At 41.8% G+C, this 16,897-nt stretch overlaps 1 protein-coding gene across 3 annotated transcripts in view; it reads left to right on the top strand.

Moving 5' to 3' along the window:
* The window catches only part of GDA (guanine deaminase), a 53,877-nt gene extending 36,980 nt beyond the window's left edge, over nt 1-16,897 (top strand). For 2 of the 3 annotated variants that reach the window (XM_082241617.1, XM_082241618.1), the window contains exons 10-14: nt 4,945-5,012; nt 5,645-5,791; nt 11,569-11,687; nt 12,587-12,614; nt 13,684-16,897. In XM_082241617.1, coding sequence (XP_082097743.1) covers nt 4,945-5,012; nt 5,645-5,791; nt 11,569-11,687; nt 12,587-12,614; nt 13,684-13,754 — 433 coding nt within the window. In that variant the 3' untranslated portion in view covers nt 13,755-16,897. Of the gene's footprint in view, nt 1-4,944; nt 5,013-5,644; nt 5,792-8,221; nt 8,262-11,568; nt 11,688-12,586; nt 12,615-13,683 lie in introns of all 3 variants that reach the window. The other variant, XR_014224383.1, reaches the window with a different exon arrangement.

Genomic DNA, 16,897 nt, shown 5'->3' with positions numbered 1-16,897 from the left:
GGATTATGTATTAATAAACAGCCAAAGGTTAATTCAGAATAAAAATAATCAAACAGAGGGAGAGCTGGAAAATGACCTAGGAATCAAAATGGAATGAAAAATTAAATACTTAGGAATGTGGATTGCATCCAAAAATCTGAATTTTTTTCAAGATAATTATAATAGAGTGTGGACTGAGATAAAAAAGACATTAAAAAATGGAAGTGAATGAATTTGTCTTTTTTGGGCAGGATTCTGTAGTTAAAATGAATGTCTTCTCGAAAATTATATTTTTATTCCAGTCACTACTGGTGATGTTGTTGTTGCTGCTGTTGTTTAGTCATTTAGTAGTGTCTGACTCTTCGTGACCCCATGGACCAGAGCACGCCAGGCACTCCTGTCTTCCACTGCTTCCCGCAGTTTGGTCAGACTCATGTTTGTAGCCTCGAGGACACCTTCCAACCATCTCGTCCTCTGTCGTCCCCTTCTCCTTGTGCCCTCAATCTTTCCCAGCACCAGGGTCTTTTCCAGGGAGTCTTCTCTTCTCATGAGGTGGCCAAAGTACTGGAGTCTCAGCTTCAGGATCTGTCCTTCCAGTGAGCACTCAGGGCTGATTTCCTGAAGAATGGATACGTTTGGTCTTCTTGCAGTCCATGGGACTCAAGAGTCTCCTCCAGCACCATAATTCAAAAGCATCAATTCTTCGGCGATCAGCCTTCTTTATGGTCCAACTCTCACTTCCATACATCACTACTGGGAAAACCATGGCTTTAACTATACGGACCTTTGTTGGCAAGGTGATGTCTCTGCTTTTTAGGTTTGCCATCGCCTTTCTCCCAAGGAGCAGGCGTCTTTTAATTTTGTGACTGCTGTCACCATCTGCAGTGATCATGGAGCCCAAGAAAGTAAAATCTCTCACTGCCTCCATTTCTCCCCCTTCTATTTGCCAGGAGGTGATGGGACCAGTGGCCATGATCTTCGTTTTTTTGATGTTGAGCTTCAGACCATATTTTGCACTCTCCTCTTTCACCCTCAATAAAAGGTTCTTTAATTCCTCCTCACTTTCTGCCATCAAGGTTGTGTCATCTGCATATCTGAGGTTTTTGATATTTCTTCCGGCAATCTTAATTCCAGTTTGGGATTCATCCAGCCCAGCCTTTCGCATGATAAATTCTGCATATAAGTTAAATAAGCAGGGAGACAATATACAGCCTTGCCGTACTCCTTTCTCAATTTTGAACCAATCAGTTGTTCCATATCCAGTTCTAACTGTAGCTTCTTGTCCCACATAGAGATTTCTCAGGAGACAGATGAGGTGATCAGGCACTCCCATTTCTATAAGAACTTGCCATAGTTTGCTGTGGTCGACACAGTCAAAGGCTTTTGCATAGTCAATGAAGCAGAAGTAGATGTCTTTCTGGAACTCTCTAGCTTTCTCCATAATCCAGTACATGTTTGCAATTTGGTCTCTGGTTCCCCCTGCCTCTTCTAAATCCAGCTTGCACTTCTGGGAGTTCTCGGTCCACATACTGCTTAAGCCTGCCTTGTAGAATTTTAAGCATAACCTTGCTAGCGTGTGAAATGAGTGCAATTGTGCGGTAGTTAGAGCATTCTTTGACACTTCCCTTCTTGGGGATTGGGATGTAGATTGATTGTCTCCAATCCTCTGGCCACTGCTGAGTTTTCCAAACTTGCTGGCATATTGAGTGTAGCACCTTAACAGCATCATCTTCCACTGGCCTTGTTATTTGCAGTGCTTTCTAAGTCCCATTTGACTTCACTCTCTAGGACAGGGGTCTGCAACCTGCGGCTCCGGAGCCGCATGTGGCTCTTTTACACCTTTGCCGCTGTCAGATCGCGGCTCCGGAGATATATTTGCTTTAAATGTCGCAATGGTTTTGCAGCTCCCAGTTTTTTCCCCCTTCGGAAACAGGTCTAAGTGGCTCTTTTTGTCTTAAAGGTTGCAGACCCCTGCTCTAGGATGTCTGGCTCAAGGTCAGCAACCACACTACCTGGGGTGTACGAGCCATCCATATCTTTCTGGTATAATTCCTCTGTGTATTCTTGCCACCTCTTCTTGATGTCTTCTGCTTCTGTTAGGTCCTTACCACTTTTGTCCTTTATTATGGTAAGCTTTGTATGAAATGTTCCTTTCATAACGCCAATTTTCTTGAACAGATCTCTGGTTTTTCCCATTCTGTTGTTTTCCTCTATTTCTTTGCATTGCTCTTTTAAGAAGGCCTTCTTGTCTCTCCTTGCTATTTTTTGGAAATCTGCATTCAATTTCCTGTATCTTTCACTATCTCCCTCGCATTTTGCTTGCCTTCTCTCCCCTGCTATTTGTAAGGCCTCGTTGGACAGCCACTTTGCTTTCTTGCATTTCTTTTTCATGGGGATGGTTTTCGTTGCTGCCTCCTGTATAATGTTGTGCGCCTCCATCCATAGTTCTTCAGGCACTCTGTCCAGCAAATCTAAATCCTTAAACCTGTTCCTCACTTCCACTGTGTATTCATAAGGGATTTGATTTAGATTGTATCTTACCGGCCCAGTGGTTTTTCCTACTTTCTTCAGTTAAAGCTTGAATTTTGCTATAAGAAGCTGATGATCTGAGCCACAGTCAGCTCCAGGTCTTGTTTTTGCTGACTGTATAGAGCTTCTCCATCTTTGGCTGCAGAGAATATAATCAATCTGATTTTGATGCTGCCCATCTGGTGATGTCCATGTGTAGAGTCGTCTCTTGTGTTGTTGGAAAAGAGTGTTGACCAGCTTGTTCTCTTGGCAGAACTCTATTAGCCTTTGCCCTGCTTCATTTTGAACTCCAAGGCCAAATTTGCCAGTTGTTCCTTTTATCTCTTGATTCCCTACTTTAGCATTCCAATCCCCTATAATGAGAAGAACATCCTTCTTTGGTGTCGTTTCTATAAGGTGTTGTAAGTCTTCATAGAATTGGTCAATTTCAATTTCTTCAGCACCAGTGGTTGGTGCATAAACTTGGATTACTGTGATGTTAAAAGGTCTGCCTTGGATTCGTATCGAGATCATTCTATCATTTTTGAGATTGCATCCCAGTACAGCTTTTGCCACTCTTTTGTTGACTATGAGGGCCACTCCATTTCTTTTACGGGATTCTTGCCCACAGTAGTAGATATGATGGTCATCCGAACTGAATTCGCCCATTCCCGTCCATTTTAGTTCACTGATGCCCAGGATGTCAATATTTATTCTTGCCATCTCATTTTTGACCACGTCCAACTTACCAAGGTTCATGGTTCTTAGATTCCAGGTTCCTATGCAATATTTTTCTTAACAGCATTGGACTTTCCTTTCGCTTCCAGGCATATCCGCAACTGAGCTTCCTTTCGGCTTCGGCCCAGCCGCTTCATCAGCTCTGAATCTACTCCGCTCTTCCCCAGTAGCATGTTGGATGCCTTCCGACATGAGGGGCTCATCTTCCAGTGTCATAACTTTTATATGCCTGTTGCCTTTGTCCATGGAGTTTTCTTGGTAGGGATACTGGAGTGGCTTGCCGGTTCCTGCTCCAGGTGGATCACGTTTGGTCAAAACTCTCCACTGACCTGTTCATCTTGGGTGGCCCTGCACGGCATAGCTCATAGCTTCTCCGAGTTATTCAAGCTCCTTCACCACGGCAAGGCAGTGATCCATGAAGGGGCACTACTGGTGATATCCAACACCAACTGCTTCACAAAATGGAAAAAGGATATACTAAACTTTTTATGGCAAAGAAAAAACCCAAGGATCAAATACAAAATATTAATAGAGGAGGAGCACAGAGGGGGGTTTGCTCTCCCAGATCTGAAATTATATTATGAAGTAGCCTGCGTAAGCTGGATGAAGGAGTGGATCAAATTGAAGCATATAAATGTGCTGGACTTAGAAGGAGCTGACCTGTTCTACGGATGACATACGTACCTTTGGTATGAGAAAACTAGGGTGCACAGAGGATTTTTAAATCACATGATTAGAAGGAATGAATAAGGTTTGGATGAGACACAAATTATGGAAATGAACAATGAACTTTTCAGCATGTTACCAAATTAGAAAAAATACAGTATACAGTAGATGGTATTTGACACCGGTTAAGCTGACTAAAATGTACCAAAAAAATCAAAAGTGTGCTAGAAATGTTTGGAAGTAGAGGGTTCCTTTTTTCCTTTATTTATTTATGGTGGAAATGCAAACGGAAGCATTTCTTATAGGTGTAATTGGGAATGAATTACCTAAGAAAGCCCACAACCTATTTTTCTATGCAACAGCGGCAGCAAATATATGCAAGATATTGGAAATTAAGAGAAATCCTAGGGAAAGAACAACGGCAATACAAATTAACTGAATATGCAGAGCTTGCCAGTATGGCATCTAAAGTAAGAAATCAAGACAGTAAAGTGACGAGGAGTGAGTGGGAGAACCTAGGGGGATATTTACAAAAATTGGACCTCAAAGTAGGGGTTATGTTGTGACCTTATAAAATATAAGAGAGTGTGGAAAATTGGGTGAAGGAACTAATGCAGGCATAGGCAAACTCAGCCCTCCAGATGTTTTGGGACTACAATCCCCATCATCCCTGACCACTGGTCCTGTTAGCTAGGGACTAGTTGTAGTCCCAAAACATCTGGAGGGCTGAGCTTGCCTATGCCTGAACTAATGTATATCCAGCCAAATAAGATGTATAAAGAACTGTCATGAAATTATTATTCTTATTCTTATTCTTATTCAGAATTAAAAGCAATTGAAACAACTTACAGTCACAGGAATATGTGGGGCACCTCAGTTCCAAACAGTGAAACAACAAAGAATGGAAGTACAGTAATGGGAGAAAAGGTTTATATAAAAACTTTTTTCTAGGCTTCCCTTTATGAAAGACTTCCAACAGCCTCATTTGACAACACGTGGGTTTTTTGGTTTGTAAAGATGGCACATTTCCCCCTCCTCCTGCTTCCCATCCAGGTTGTGCAGTGGCCTTTTAAACGCAAGGAAGGTTCTGAAGCATCGTGTGAAGCTGGGCCTGGGCACAGGTGAGCCATTGACTCCGTAGATGCTCATTTTGGAAAGACTCACAGGCATCTTCACGTGGAACATCTGCTAACAAAGGGCCACACTCCCCCCCCCCCAGTTTGCTTATTGAATAGAGATATTAAAAGCATTTAAAGTTTAAGGTAAAGGTACCCCTGCCCGTACGGGCCAGTCGTGTCCGACTCTAGGGTTGCGCGCTCATCTCGCTCAAGAGGTCGGGAGCCGGCGCCGTCCGAAGACACTTCTGGGTCACGTGGCCAGCGTGACGAAGCTGCTCTGGTGAGCCAGCACCAGCGCCGCACATGGAAACGCCGTTTACCTTCCCGCTATAAAGCAGTACCTATTTATCTACTTGCACTTAGGAGTGCTTTCGAACTGCTAGGTGGGCAGGACATTTAAAGTTTAAAAAGAAACAAAACCCCTGATGGAGCGATGGGGTGTCTCTCTCCGTCTGTCTGCAGGCAGGAATTCTGGGTTGTAAGCAAGGCTGCTCAACAGGCTTCTGCTCATATCCGCTCCGTAACACAGTTGCGCCATGCTAAGGACACCCCCCCCCCATATTTAATGGAACTTGCGTTTTCACCTGAAGACTGTTCCTTCCAGGCTATGCTTTTAATTTTCTGTTCTATTTCAGATGTTGCTGGTGGCTACTCAGCCTCTATGCTTGATGCTATCAGAAAGGCAATTATGGTATCTAACATCATTCATATTAACAAAGAGGATGAAACATGCTTAACGCTCAAGGAAGTTTTCCAACTAGCAACTCTTGGAGGGAGCCAAGGTAAGGAAGCTCTTCTTCTTCTTTTACTTCTCTACCCTAGAATGCACAGCTGTCAAAATTTTGGTTTATCAAGGAGCTACGTGTGTAAAGTTAGAGGCAATACACATTTTTTCCTCATATTCTAAATTGACAAAATTTCCTTCTGTCTGATAACATGAATTTCTCAAAATTTGAATTTCATATTTGATACTTGATTTTGTTCTGAATGAATTTTCCATTTTGGACTTAGGTTAGGGCTTCTGCATACTCATGCTTGAGGGCTCAGATTTTTGGTGAGAAGAGCTGTGTTTTAGGGGAATAAGTTGATGTTTAAAAGTAGTGTGATGTAAAGGCATGACATGGAAACTATCCCCTGTCTTCTCAGGTCTATTCATCTAGGTGAAAATTTGTGGTACTTGCTCATCTCAATGGCAGCACAGGATACAAATTTCTCAGTGGGGTCAAACGTGAATTACATGTTAGATGCAGCCTAGAATAGCATTAGCTTTTTTTGCTGCTGCATCACACTGTTGATTCATGTTAAGCTTGTGGTCCACCAAGACCCCGAGATCCTTTTTACATGTACTACTAGTAAGCCAGGTGTCCCCCATTGTGTATTTGTGCATCTGGTTCTTCCTGCCTAAGTACAGAACCCAACATTTGTCCCTATTGAAATTCATTTTGTTAGCTTGCGCCCAGTTCTCCAACCTGTTAAGGTCATTTTGAATTCTGATTCTGTCTTCTGTAGCATTAGCTACCCCTCCCAGTTTAGTGTCATCTGCAAATTTGATGAGCATCGCCTCAGTTCCTTCAACCAAGTCATTTATGTCCATTAAACTTTAATTAGTTTAATGTTAAGTAAACGTCCAGTGCGCTTCCAACGCCATAAATCTTATCTCAGCAGAGAATTTCATGCAGCGGTTGAAGAAGGCAGGAGAGTCAGTACCTTTCAATGAAGAATCCTGGAGCAAGCACTTTGGAACTCAGGGGAAAACTTTATTTACAAAAGAAATACCCTGGCGATAAAGCACACATGCTTTTATCTCCGGCATAAAGAAAACTTTACTCTAAACTTAACTCATATTAGCAAGCACGCCCATGGCCACAAACTGAGTCTGCGAGTCAGGTCAAGGGGGGGGGGGGAGAGAAAACACACGGGTGAACTGACTATTTATACAAACTAACTCACATTCCTGGATGCTTAATGACTTCCAGCTGCTCAGTGATTAGAGCGACTTGTTACCTATTAACCCTTTAGTACCAACAATTTATAAAGACGTTAAACAACAACGGGCCCAGGACAGAACCCTGTGGCACACCACTTGTCACTTTCCCCAAAGATGACGAGTGTGGCGTTCGTACAGAGCCCCCGGTCATTTCACGGACTATTGACCTGTACACCACTGCTTTATTCTTCCACTGCCACCAACCAGGTTTCTTCTGGTGAAATACTGAGTCTCAGTCAGGTTGTAAAGTCAACAACGAAGATTAAAGTTTTTTGAAGAATAAACAAGTTTTAAATATATTCAGAACAGTTTCTCAAATGCACACCCATAACTAGATGTGGCACTATCTCCCACTGTCACACTCTTCTCTCTCAGTTCTATCCCTCTCTCTCACTCTAGCTGTCACAACTGCTATGTTTGTCTTTTACTGGCTCTGTCTGACTCGGACTCCTCTATCTCCCAATGATAAAACCCCTGGGCTGAGCCTCAAAACCAGGTAGGCTTTGCCTCTGAGCTTTCTCATTGGTCAATCTACATTAACCATTTCCATCCCCCTGTACAAACAAAATCACAGTGAATGGGCAAATGCCACAACGAGGAACCATTAATGAGTACTCTTTGGGTTTGGTCAGTCAACCAGCTAAAAATCCACCTAACAGCTACTTTGTTCAACCCACACTTTACCAGCTTCCTCCAAAGAATATCATGGGGGACGTTGTCAAATGCCTTACTGAAATCAAGATACACTATGTCCACAGCATTTCCCTGGTCCACCAAGTTTGTAATTCCATAAAAAATAGAAATCAGATTGGTCTGGCATGACTTATTTTTGAGAAACCCATGCTGAGTCTTAGTAATCGCAGCATCCTTTTCTAAATGCTCACAGACCGACTGATAAACTATCTGTTCTAGGACCTTCCCTGGTATTGATGTCAAGTTCACTGGTCAGTAGTTACCTGGGTCTTCCTTTCCCCCCTTTTGAAGATGTGGACAACCTTTGCCCGCCTCCAGTCTGTAGGGACCTCACCTGTTCTCCAAGAATTCTCAAAGATAATAGATAAAGGCTCTGAAATTAGATCCACAAGCTGCTTTCGTACCCTTGGATGCAGCTCATCAGGCCCTGAAGTTTTGAATTCATTTAAAGTAGCTAGGTGTTCCCTTAATATTTATTTTCCTATCTTGGGCTGCAGGTCCCTTCTTACATCATTTATTCTGTTATCACCAGGTGGGGCATCACTTTCCTTTGGGGTGAAGACAGAGGCAAAGTAGGTGTTAAGTATTTCCGCCTTTTCTCTGTCACCCAATAGCATTTTTCCGTGTTCCCCGCACAGAGATCCTATTGCTTATTCTTCCTCTTGCTTCAAACATAACCGAAGAAACCTTTTAAAAATTATTTTTAACCTCTTACCACCCTCTTGTGTCTAATGTGAAAACTGCACTAAAGATATCACTGAAAAAAATCACACACTGCCATGCTGACAATATTTTACTAAGTGCCTAACATTCGGTATTATTAAAACAAGATTGGTACAATTTAAAAAGTCATTTCCCCCTCCTTATTCTATTTCACTTTCTGTGGCTGAAATGCTCTTGCTTTCCATGCAATTTGTAAAACAATAAATTTTGTGCTGTTGCATTTTATGCTGAAGTATAGTAAATAATATTTATTGCATATAAGAACTGGAAAACAAATGAAATATCCTTTGATTACCAAACATCTCCCAAGAGCTGACTCTTTTTTATATTGTAAAGCCTAGCAATACCAGTGTTAATGTTGACGGGTGTCGTGCAAACAATGTTTCTTGAAGTCAGATTACAATACCTTGGTCTCAGTTTATAAATAGCTTTCAATACCTGGATTCCATTCAAATATTCTGAAATGATCAATCTTTCCAAGCTATTTATAAAGGTAGGTAGACAAGAATCTACTCACATATTTTCATAATAGGGATCTCCATTTCACTGTCCATTATGTCAGGAATAAATGGGACTAAAGTAAGTTGCATTCATAAGTGCCCAGAAAAAACTCACTCAGAAAGATGATCCTGTTAGCAAACAGAAATAAGGAGAAGAATAGACAAGGGAAAATCCACAAAAAACAAGCACTCAGGCAAGTGTTTCTTTCCACAGAGAGAGAGACACACACAAAGACACAACCATTCCTTGCAGCAGGCAGGGTCAGTCTGGAGAAAGGGCAGGGCTCCCTCCCCCCCCCCCAGAAAGGACATGGCAAGCTGAAGACCCTGCCTGTCTCTAGTCAGGAGGGTCACCCTATCAGGAATGGTGTCCCCCTCCATCTGGTTTTGAGATGTGTCCTTGGGTTTATCGTACTAAATATAATATCACACTATAGAATAACATAGTTCCATATCCACTTCTCTCTCTATCTAGGGAGCTTGGGGAACTGTAGTGCAGTGTTGCTGTTCCATCACAGGCCACTCAGCTCTATCAAGTAACTCTGCCTGTTGTCCTGTAGCTAGAAGTGAGGCTAGGTGAGCCTCAAGTTGCTGCACCTTCTCTTCCAGCAAGACAACCAGCTTGCACCTGCTGCAAGTGTGCTATTGCATGGTCTCCGGCAGAAAGACAAACATGGCACAGGTGTTGCAGGTCACTGCAGCAGCTCACTCGCCCTCCATGTCTCCTGGTCCTTTGCACACTGAGAGACAATACTCTGGGCCTCCCCTTAAATTCCCCCTCTAAACACCCTCACAAACAACCCTGTTTCTGAGCAACCAGAAGCTGCAATGAGCAAAGTTGCACTGCTGCCGGCTGCTAACTCCTTCCTCAACTCATTTCCTCATTCAGCCTGACTTCCTCTCAGCAGTAGCTCCTCCCCCTCAGATCACGTGCTCCAGCAGAACCCTCAGCCCCAGCCTCAGGCCTGCAATCAGCCAAGCTTCTCAACAGCTCATCCAAGCGACCAGCTGGAATCCACAAGGCACAAGCTTCTCTTCAGTCTCCTCCAGCAATCCTTGCAAACACCCGTTTGCGAGTCCTGTTCACTAGCTCTTGGTTGCAAGCTCCCAGAAGCTGCAATACTTATTCTGAATTCCCAACCTTGTTCGCTGAAGATGAGGAATTAGATGCTGGGGTCATGGCAGTCAGCTAAACTGCTACAAAACCATAACTGATGTAAATCTACACTGTTGGTTTGGCCTTTGAGAAGAAGATGAACTGTGCAAGTCTCTTCAAATGTAAATTGTAGTGTTTTCTAATTTAAAGCCATTATAAGTTATATTCATAGCATTTGCATCAGTATAGTAAAATAAAGCTAAATAGAGAAATTAATTTTCAATAATATCCTCTATCTATTCATCTATCATCATCACTGTTATGTACTGAAGTTCTCACCCTGGGCCAGCAGGGGGATACTGTAGATAGTTATGCAAATGAAGAATCGAAAGTGACATTCAGTGATTGGATAGTTTTAGAAAGTTGCTACAGTAACGTTGTACTGGAGCTCTATATAAGCAGGCTGACTGAGCCCTTCAGTTCAGTTCTGTTCTGGCCTCTGAATAAACAAGAGCTGTTTGAAGAATCGCTGTGTCGTTTGATATGTTCACCCACAACTTAACAATCACCATTATAATACAGAAGTGGGCAGGCTTCAGGCTTGTTGGATCTTTTTTTTAAAAAAACTAGAACCAAAGATCTACAAATCAGAGCCACATGGAAAAAACAACAGAGCACATTCTTAGCCTGGGGTTTTGTTTTCTGTGCTAGAACTGAGCCGAGCTCACAGTTCTTTAACACAAAAGTCCATTGCTGCTTAGTTTTTTTTCACCTCCACAGCCTAATACAGCCAGAAGCCCTTTTTGATCTATTGTAAATCACCCAGAGATCTACCAGTAAAGCCTGATCTACCTTATGACCCCCCCCCCCCGCTCTGATACACATTAAAACTCCATATTGACCTTCACTTCTGCTATATTTCCTAACATAAATGCTATAACTCTTTTCTTCCCATTACAAGTTATCATACTTGCAACTTAATGAATCAGATGTTTGTTTGTAGGTATAACCTTTAAAGCCCGACACGGCCTACGACCCTCGTACCTATGGGACCGCCTCTCCTGGTATGTCCCATGGAGGACCTTACGGTCTTCAAATAAAAACATCTTGGAGGTCCCGGGCCACAGGGAGGTTAGGCTGCCCTTGATCAGAGCCAGGGCTTTTTCAGCCCCGATCTAGTGGAACGCTCTGTCACAAGAGACTAGGGCCCTGCGGGACTTGACATCTTTCCGCAGGGCCTGCAAGACAGAGCTGTTCCTCCAGGACTTTGGCCAAGGCACAGACTGACCCCTCTCTCCTTCTGTAATCCTCACAGAACTCTAGCCCAATGGTTACCATTAATTTGATTCTGAATTTATTTTAGAATGTATTTCAATTAATTGACTGTGATTTTATGTAAACTGTGCTGTTTTTACTGTTGTTAACAACTCTGAGCCCAGCTTTGGCTGGGGAGGACGGGATATACGGTAAATAAATAAATAAATTGTTGTTGTTGTTGTTTATTTATTATTATTCTATGAAAGAGAAAAGAGTAATTTGTTATTTAAATTTCTTTCATAGCCCTTGGGCTAGATACTGTGATTGGGAACTTTGAAGTTGGCAAAGAATTTGATGCACTGCTTATCAACACCAAAGCTTCAGACAGTCCTTTTGAGCTGTTCACTTGTGATGCTTTTGAGGTAACTGAACAATGTGTTGTGGAAATACGTTGACCATGTTTGGAGAAACCTGTTTTAGGCCAATGGGCTGGACTTTGTGGCTTTCTGGTTGCTTCATATCTGTGGATTATTGGCAACCCTTATACAAGATGCTTTCTGCTCACCACAGTGACAGCCTAGAATTTGTTGGTTAGGCTTCTACCCAACAGAATTATGGCTAAGGAATTTCTTTTGTTCTTTTGTTCCATTTAATATTGATTAATTAAATGGCTTGGATCCAGGAATGTCTTGCATGAACAGGAAAGCACTACCGCTTGCACATGGCAGCCACGCTGAATTACTCACTTCTAAACCCACTTCTAAACTGTTCTACAAACCATGACCCACACCATTCCAGGGTTACCTTCAAGAGTGGCTTTTGGAGGGGATGTAATGGTGGTAGGAGAAACCAGCAAAACCCTGTTGCATGAATAGAGTACTGCTCAATTGTCTCTGGATCCAACCCATTGTCTGCAGAAGACTCCTATTGGAAAACTGACAAAAACTGGATTAGTTCATTTCAGGCAATATTATTTCCAAAGGCGTTGTTTTGGCTCCCATTGCAGCATGATGCCCAGTGTCACCCCTGCAATTGCGCCACCTTAAACCACCTCTGAATAGGATAATATGGCAGTGTAAGAAACAATTGAATAAAAGGTATCTACAGCTGAGGATTGCTTAATGTATTTTTTCAACATTCTATAATATTCTTCATTCTCATATGTCTTTAAAGTAAATAGCTATGTTGGATATGGATTTTGCTTTTAAAATGTCAATATTGCTTAGTTTTTTAAAGGCTACTATTAGTCTTTTTATCTTGCTGCTTTAATTACAAAGTAGGAACTGCTTTTGAATAATTGTTTCTTCTTCCATATTTTTAGGATATGATCCAGAAATTCCTATATCTGGGTATGTATCAGTTCTTGCTATACAGATGTTTTCATCTAATTGCAAAATGAGTATCTTTTTGTTAAAACTTTCTTTCAAAATGTAAGATTTTTATTTATTTATTTATTTATTTATTTATTTATTTATTTATTATTATTATTTCACCCCCATCCCCTCCCCAGATTTTATTTCTTTTTATATGGTTAAATTTAGCCTATTGAAATCTATTGAATGTACTGTAATTGATTTCAATAGGCATTATTGAATGTCTGTACATGGAAAATGACACCTGTTTCCCAGTGCTTTAATGGAAATAGGTTTGTCACCATCCAGTCAGTATCAGTTTGTCTATATAACAAGGTGATTGTGTGTGTGATTTCTGCTCTGCACATGGCAACTTGCTTTGCTTCCAAAGGCCTCCTTGCCTACATATGTTAGCATTGTACATGGCTGCATGTAGGAAAGCTGATTAACACACCTGGGTGCCTGTGCAAATCTGCAGGGACAGGATTCATGTGCAGAATAAAATGCTCATATGCATTGTCTTATGCATTTGCTGTTGATTTGCCATAGTGTGTTTGTAGGTACACATCCCCATTCATCCCCGGATGTCATCATACACTGTGTGGTAGTCCGGCACAATGGCGGAGGAAGGGGGTGCGGTCCACTCCAGGTGTCCCACCCTGTGCTGGGGAGAATGGAGATGTGTCACCTTCCCAGGATTTCTCCTACTGGGAAAGCATCAATCACCCATCCTGAGTAATTAGCCAACAAACTCCCTTACAAGTAACCTCTATAAAGAAATCTCCCCTTAACATCTGGGGTCATCACCCAACAAGTTGCCTGGCAAAGGAGATGGCCAGGAGAACATTCATAACAGTTGGGGGGGGAGATGGTTAATGTGCCCCCCTTCTCTGTGCACCAGGGAAATTACTAGTATAAACTAAGTCCAGGTGTCAAGTTCAGTTCTTGGAAGCATGCGAATCTGCACATAATTTAGCTACATGGTGTGTTTGTGTCCTTAGAAAAATATCGATATCAAGGCTGACGGAACAGATTGCATACATCTCTTTCATTTTTCTGATTTCAGGTGATGACAGGAATATTGAAGAAGTTTATGTGGCTGGCAAATTGGTGGTGCCATTTTCAAGCTCTGTCTAAAGTTAGATCTGCTTGCTGCAAAATGCTCTGCTGGTAACTCTATAGCTTGGAATAACTGGGTGAAAATGGAGTGCCTTGTTGTGAAGCCATGCTCACTCTGTTTAGTATGTTTCTGATTTGCACAAAAGAAACCAATTACACATCAGATACAAAAAAAGTATTGTGCCAATAATGTATGTGTGAGAGAGGCCACAAAGATCTAAAGTAAAACCAAACTTGCCTGTGGAAAAAACTCTGACTTAAAGAAGAATCTACAGATACAGTCATAGTACACATACCTCAAGTACTTACTGAGGTAAATTTATGATTTTAAATGTTTATCCCGTAAAATTTTAGGCATCTTCTTATAAAATATTATGAGGATTTCAATGAGAGCCATACCATACTTTGGTATGGGGGTGGGGGTGTTGATGATTCCCCACCCCAAAAATCTGCACCCTTCATGGACATCAATCCTACTTCAACATTCAGGTGACACATTTTAGGGGAACAGCGCACTGCACATTGAAGGGGACTGGAAATGCTCTGGTGTGTAAACAGAACACTGGGCTTTTTGGATCCTGGTCATTGTTTATAAATATGTTTCAAGCAAAGCAAAGCATAATTCTTAACAAAGCCTAAACCCATTCATTTCATCTCTGATGACATCAAACAATACTCCGGAATTATTTGGGGGATGGGGTAGAAAATTGAGCACAGATACACTTTTATCTCAATTTGCTCCACCATCCTTTCAAGCCATTTTTTTGCATTTTTAAAATGTCTTTTTCATCCATCCCCTGAAAAGCACTTTTACTGAAGGCTCTAAACCTAGCATAAAGATCATGTTCTGCTGACTTATTTCCTTCTCATTAGGACACTGCTAGATATTTGTGAATATAATCATTACCATAAACCTTGTTTGAACAAGCAGTTGCAGCAGGACTGACCCACGCATTCACACCCTGCCTCAGTTTCCAAATTGCTTCAAATGTAAGCCCATGCTTCAACGCCAGAATCAGGGTGGTGTGAGCAGTCCTTCCACACAGGGCTCCAAGCTGAGGGGGCACAAAATTGAGAAGATCTATAACTGAGAAGATCCATTGGGGGCCCCAAATTTTGGCCTAGCACAGGGCACCATATTACAAAAGATTACCAAAGTCCACCCCTGCATGCTTAATTTTAAAACAATAACAAGGCTGTCTTTCATATTAGACAGGATGAGGCAGCCTGTCTCAAGTGAAAGATTTTGCTGTTATTCTAAAATACAGTGAGTAGTCAATTATTTAGTTTATTTAGTATAGCTTTGCCGCCATGGGGGCATTTCTTGGGTTTTAGGCCTCAGGCACCACAATGTCCTGTAACACTTTTTTTTTGAATGCATGCTTATAGACTGGGACAAGTTTAATAGGATCTTACTAGAGAAATTAATGTGAATAATTATCTTCTTCTTTGGCGATCCCTCGTAGCCGAGTAAGATTGTCTTTCATAAACACGGTTTTAACAATGAGCCCGTAAGTGACTGTGGAGGCCAATTCTGGATCCACACGTCCTTCCACAGTGGGGACATTGGTTCCCGGGCGGCAGTTGATCACGGTGTGGATTTGCCAAGCGTGCCTTTCTCTTAGCACGTTTCTCCCCTGCGTCCTGAGTTCGAGTGTCTTCAAAGCCCATGGCACTTTATAATAATATAATATAATAATAATCTTTATTGCAGTCCAACGACCCATAACATGCTTAAAATACAGATTCATACAGACAACCCCGCAGGGAAGGGAGACCGAAGCGTTATTTTTTAGTCATGGGTATGTTGATCTTTGATTCGTATGACTACTGAAAGAAACTTTGCCATGGCCACTGTGATATCATTGAATTTGTCATCCAGAAGATATTTGATATAGTAGGTTTCAGATTGACCCGGCCAATTTGCCAATAGTGGTTTAATCAATTGTTCCCTAGCTTGATCATATTTTCTGCAATGCAATAAAATATGCCTCATGCAGTCGACGTTCTGAAAGCATACACAGATCCTATTTTGATAAGGGATACCTCTCAGTCTGCCATTTAACACTTCTGATGGGAATACATTTAATCTGGCTTTGGTGAAAAGATGCTTTTGGTAAAGGCTGTTCTCCAATTGGAGCGCTCGCAGGCAAGTGTCCCCCAATTGTTGGTGTTTATACTTAATTTTTTTTTTTTTAGATTTGCCCTGAGACAGTCTTTAAACCTCTTTTGTTGACCACCAGAATTACGCTTTCCATTTTTAAGTTTGGAATAGAGTAAAGTGGTACCTCGGTTTAAGAACAGTCCGGTTTAAGAACGATTTGGTTTACAAACTCTGCAAAACCAGAAATAGTGTCTTTGTTTGAGAACTTTACCTCGTTCTAAAAACAGAATCCTAACGGTGGAAGGGCACTGGTGGTGGGAGGCCTCATTAGGGGAAGCACACCTCGGTTTAAGAATGGTTTCGGTTTAAGAACGGACTTCCGGAACCGATTAAGTTCGTAAACCGAGGTACCAATGTAGTTGCTTTGGAAGACGATAATCAGGCATCTGTACAACATGACCAGTCCAATGAAGTTGATGTTGAAGAATCATTATACAACTGCCTCAGCAATAGTATGCTTAAAAGGAGCAGTGCGGGGGATGTCACTGAGCTGTTAACTGAGAGGGTCATTTCATTATTAAACTGCATGGCAAATGTTGCCAGAATAAAAATTTAAGGGCCAAAGTTAATGTTGCACCACCCTCTTTTGACACCCTTAATTTCCTCAGCCCAAATTACACAACCCAATGATTTTCCCCTGTGGGGGCTTCAGTGCATGTTTTCTTTCATTTGAACCCACACAGAGAGGAAGCTGATGCAGGGTGTGTGAATGTGACTAACTGAGATTTGATGCTTGTAAAGAGCAGGTTTCCAGGGGGTCAGCCCTGCCGCCTCCTCTGGTTCCAATCAGCTCTCCAGAATCAGCTTTTCCAGTTTTAAACGTCTTGCGGAAATATTGCATACAATTGGGCACATCATCTAGTGAATAAGGTGTTAGGAAATAATTAAGGGATAAACTAATAGATTCAAATTGTACTTCTGATAAGGCCCATAGTTCTTTGTGAGGAGGGCAACAAAAGAGGATCCATTTCTCATCTATATAAAACTGTGGACACAT

Source organism: Podarcis vaucheri (genome assembly GCF_965113315.1).
Source record: "Podarcis vaucheri genome assembly, chromosome: 11".
Classification (NCBI taxonomy): domain Eukaryota; kingdom Metazoa; phylum Chordata; class Lepidosauria; order Squamata; family Lacertidae; genus Podarcis; species Podarcis vaucheri.
The sequence above is the reverse complement of the archived record's forward strand: the minus strand, read 5'-3'. Positions and strand labels throughout refer to the sequence as shown.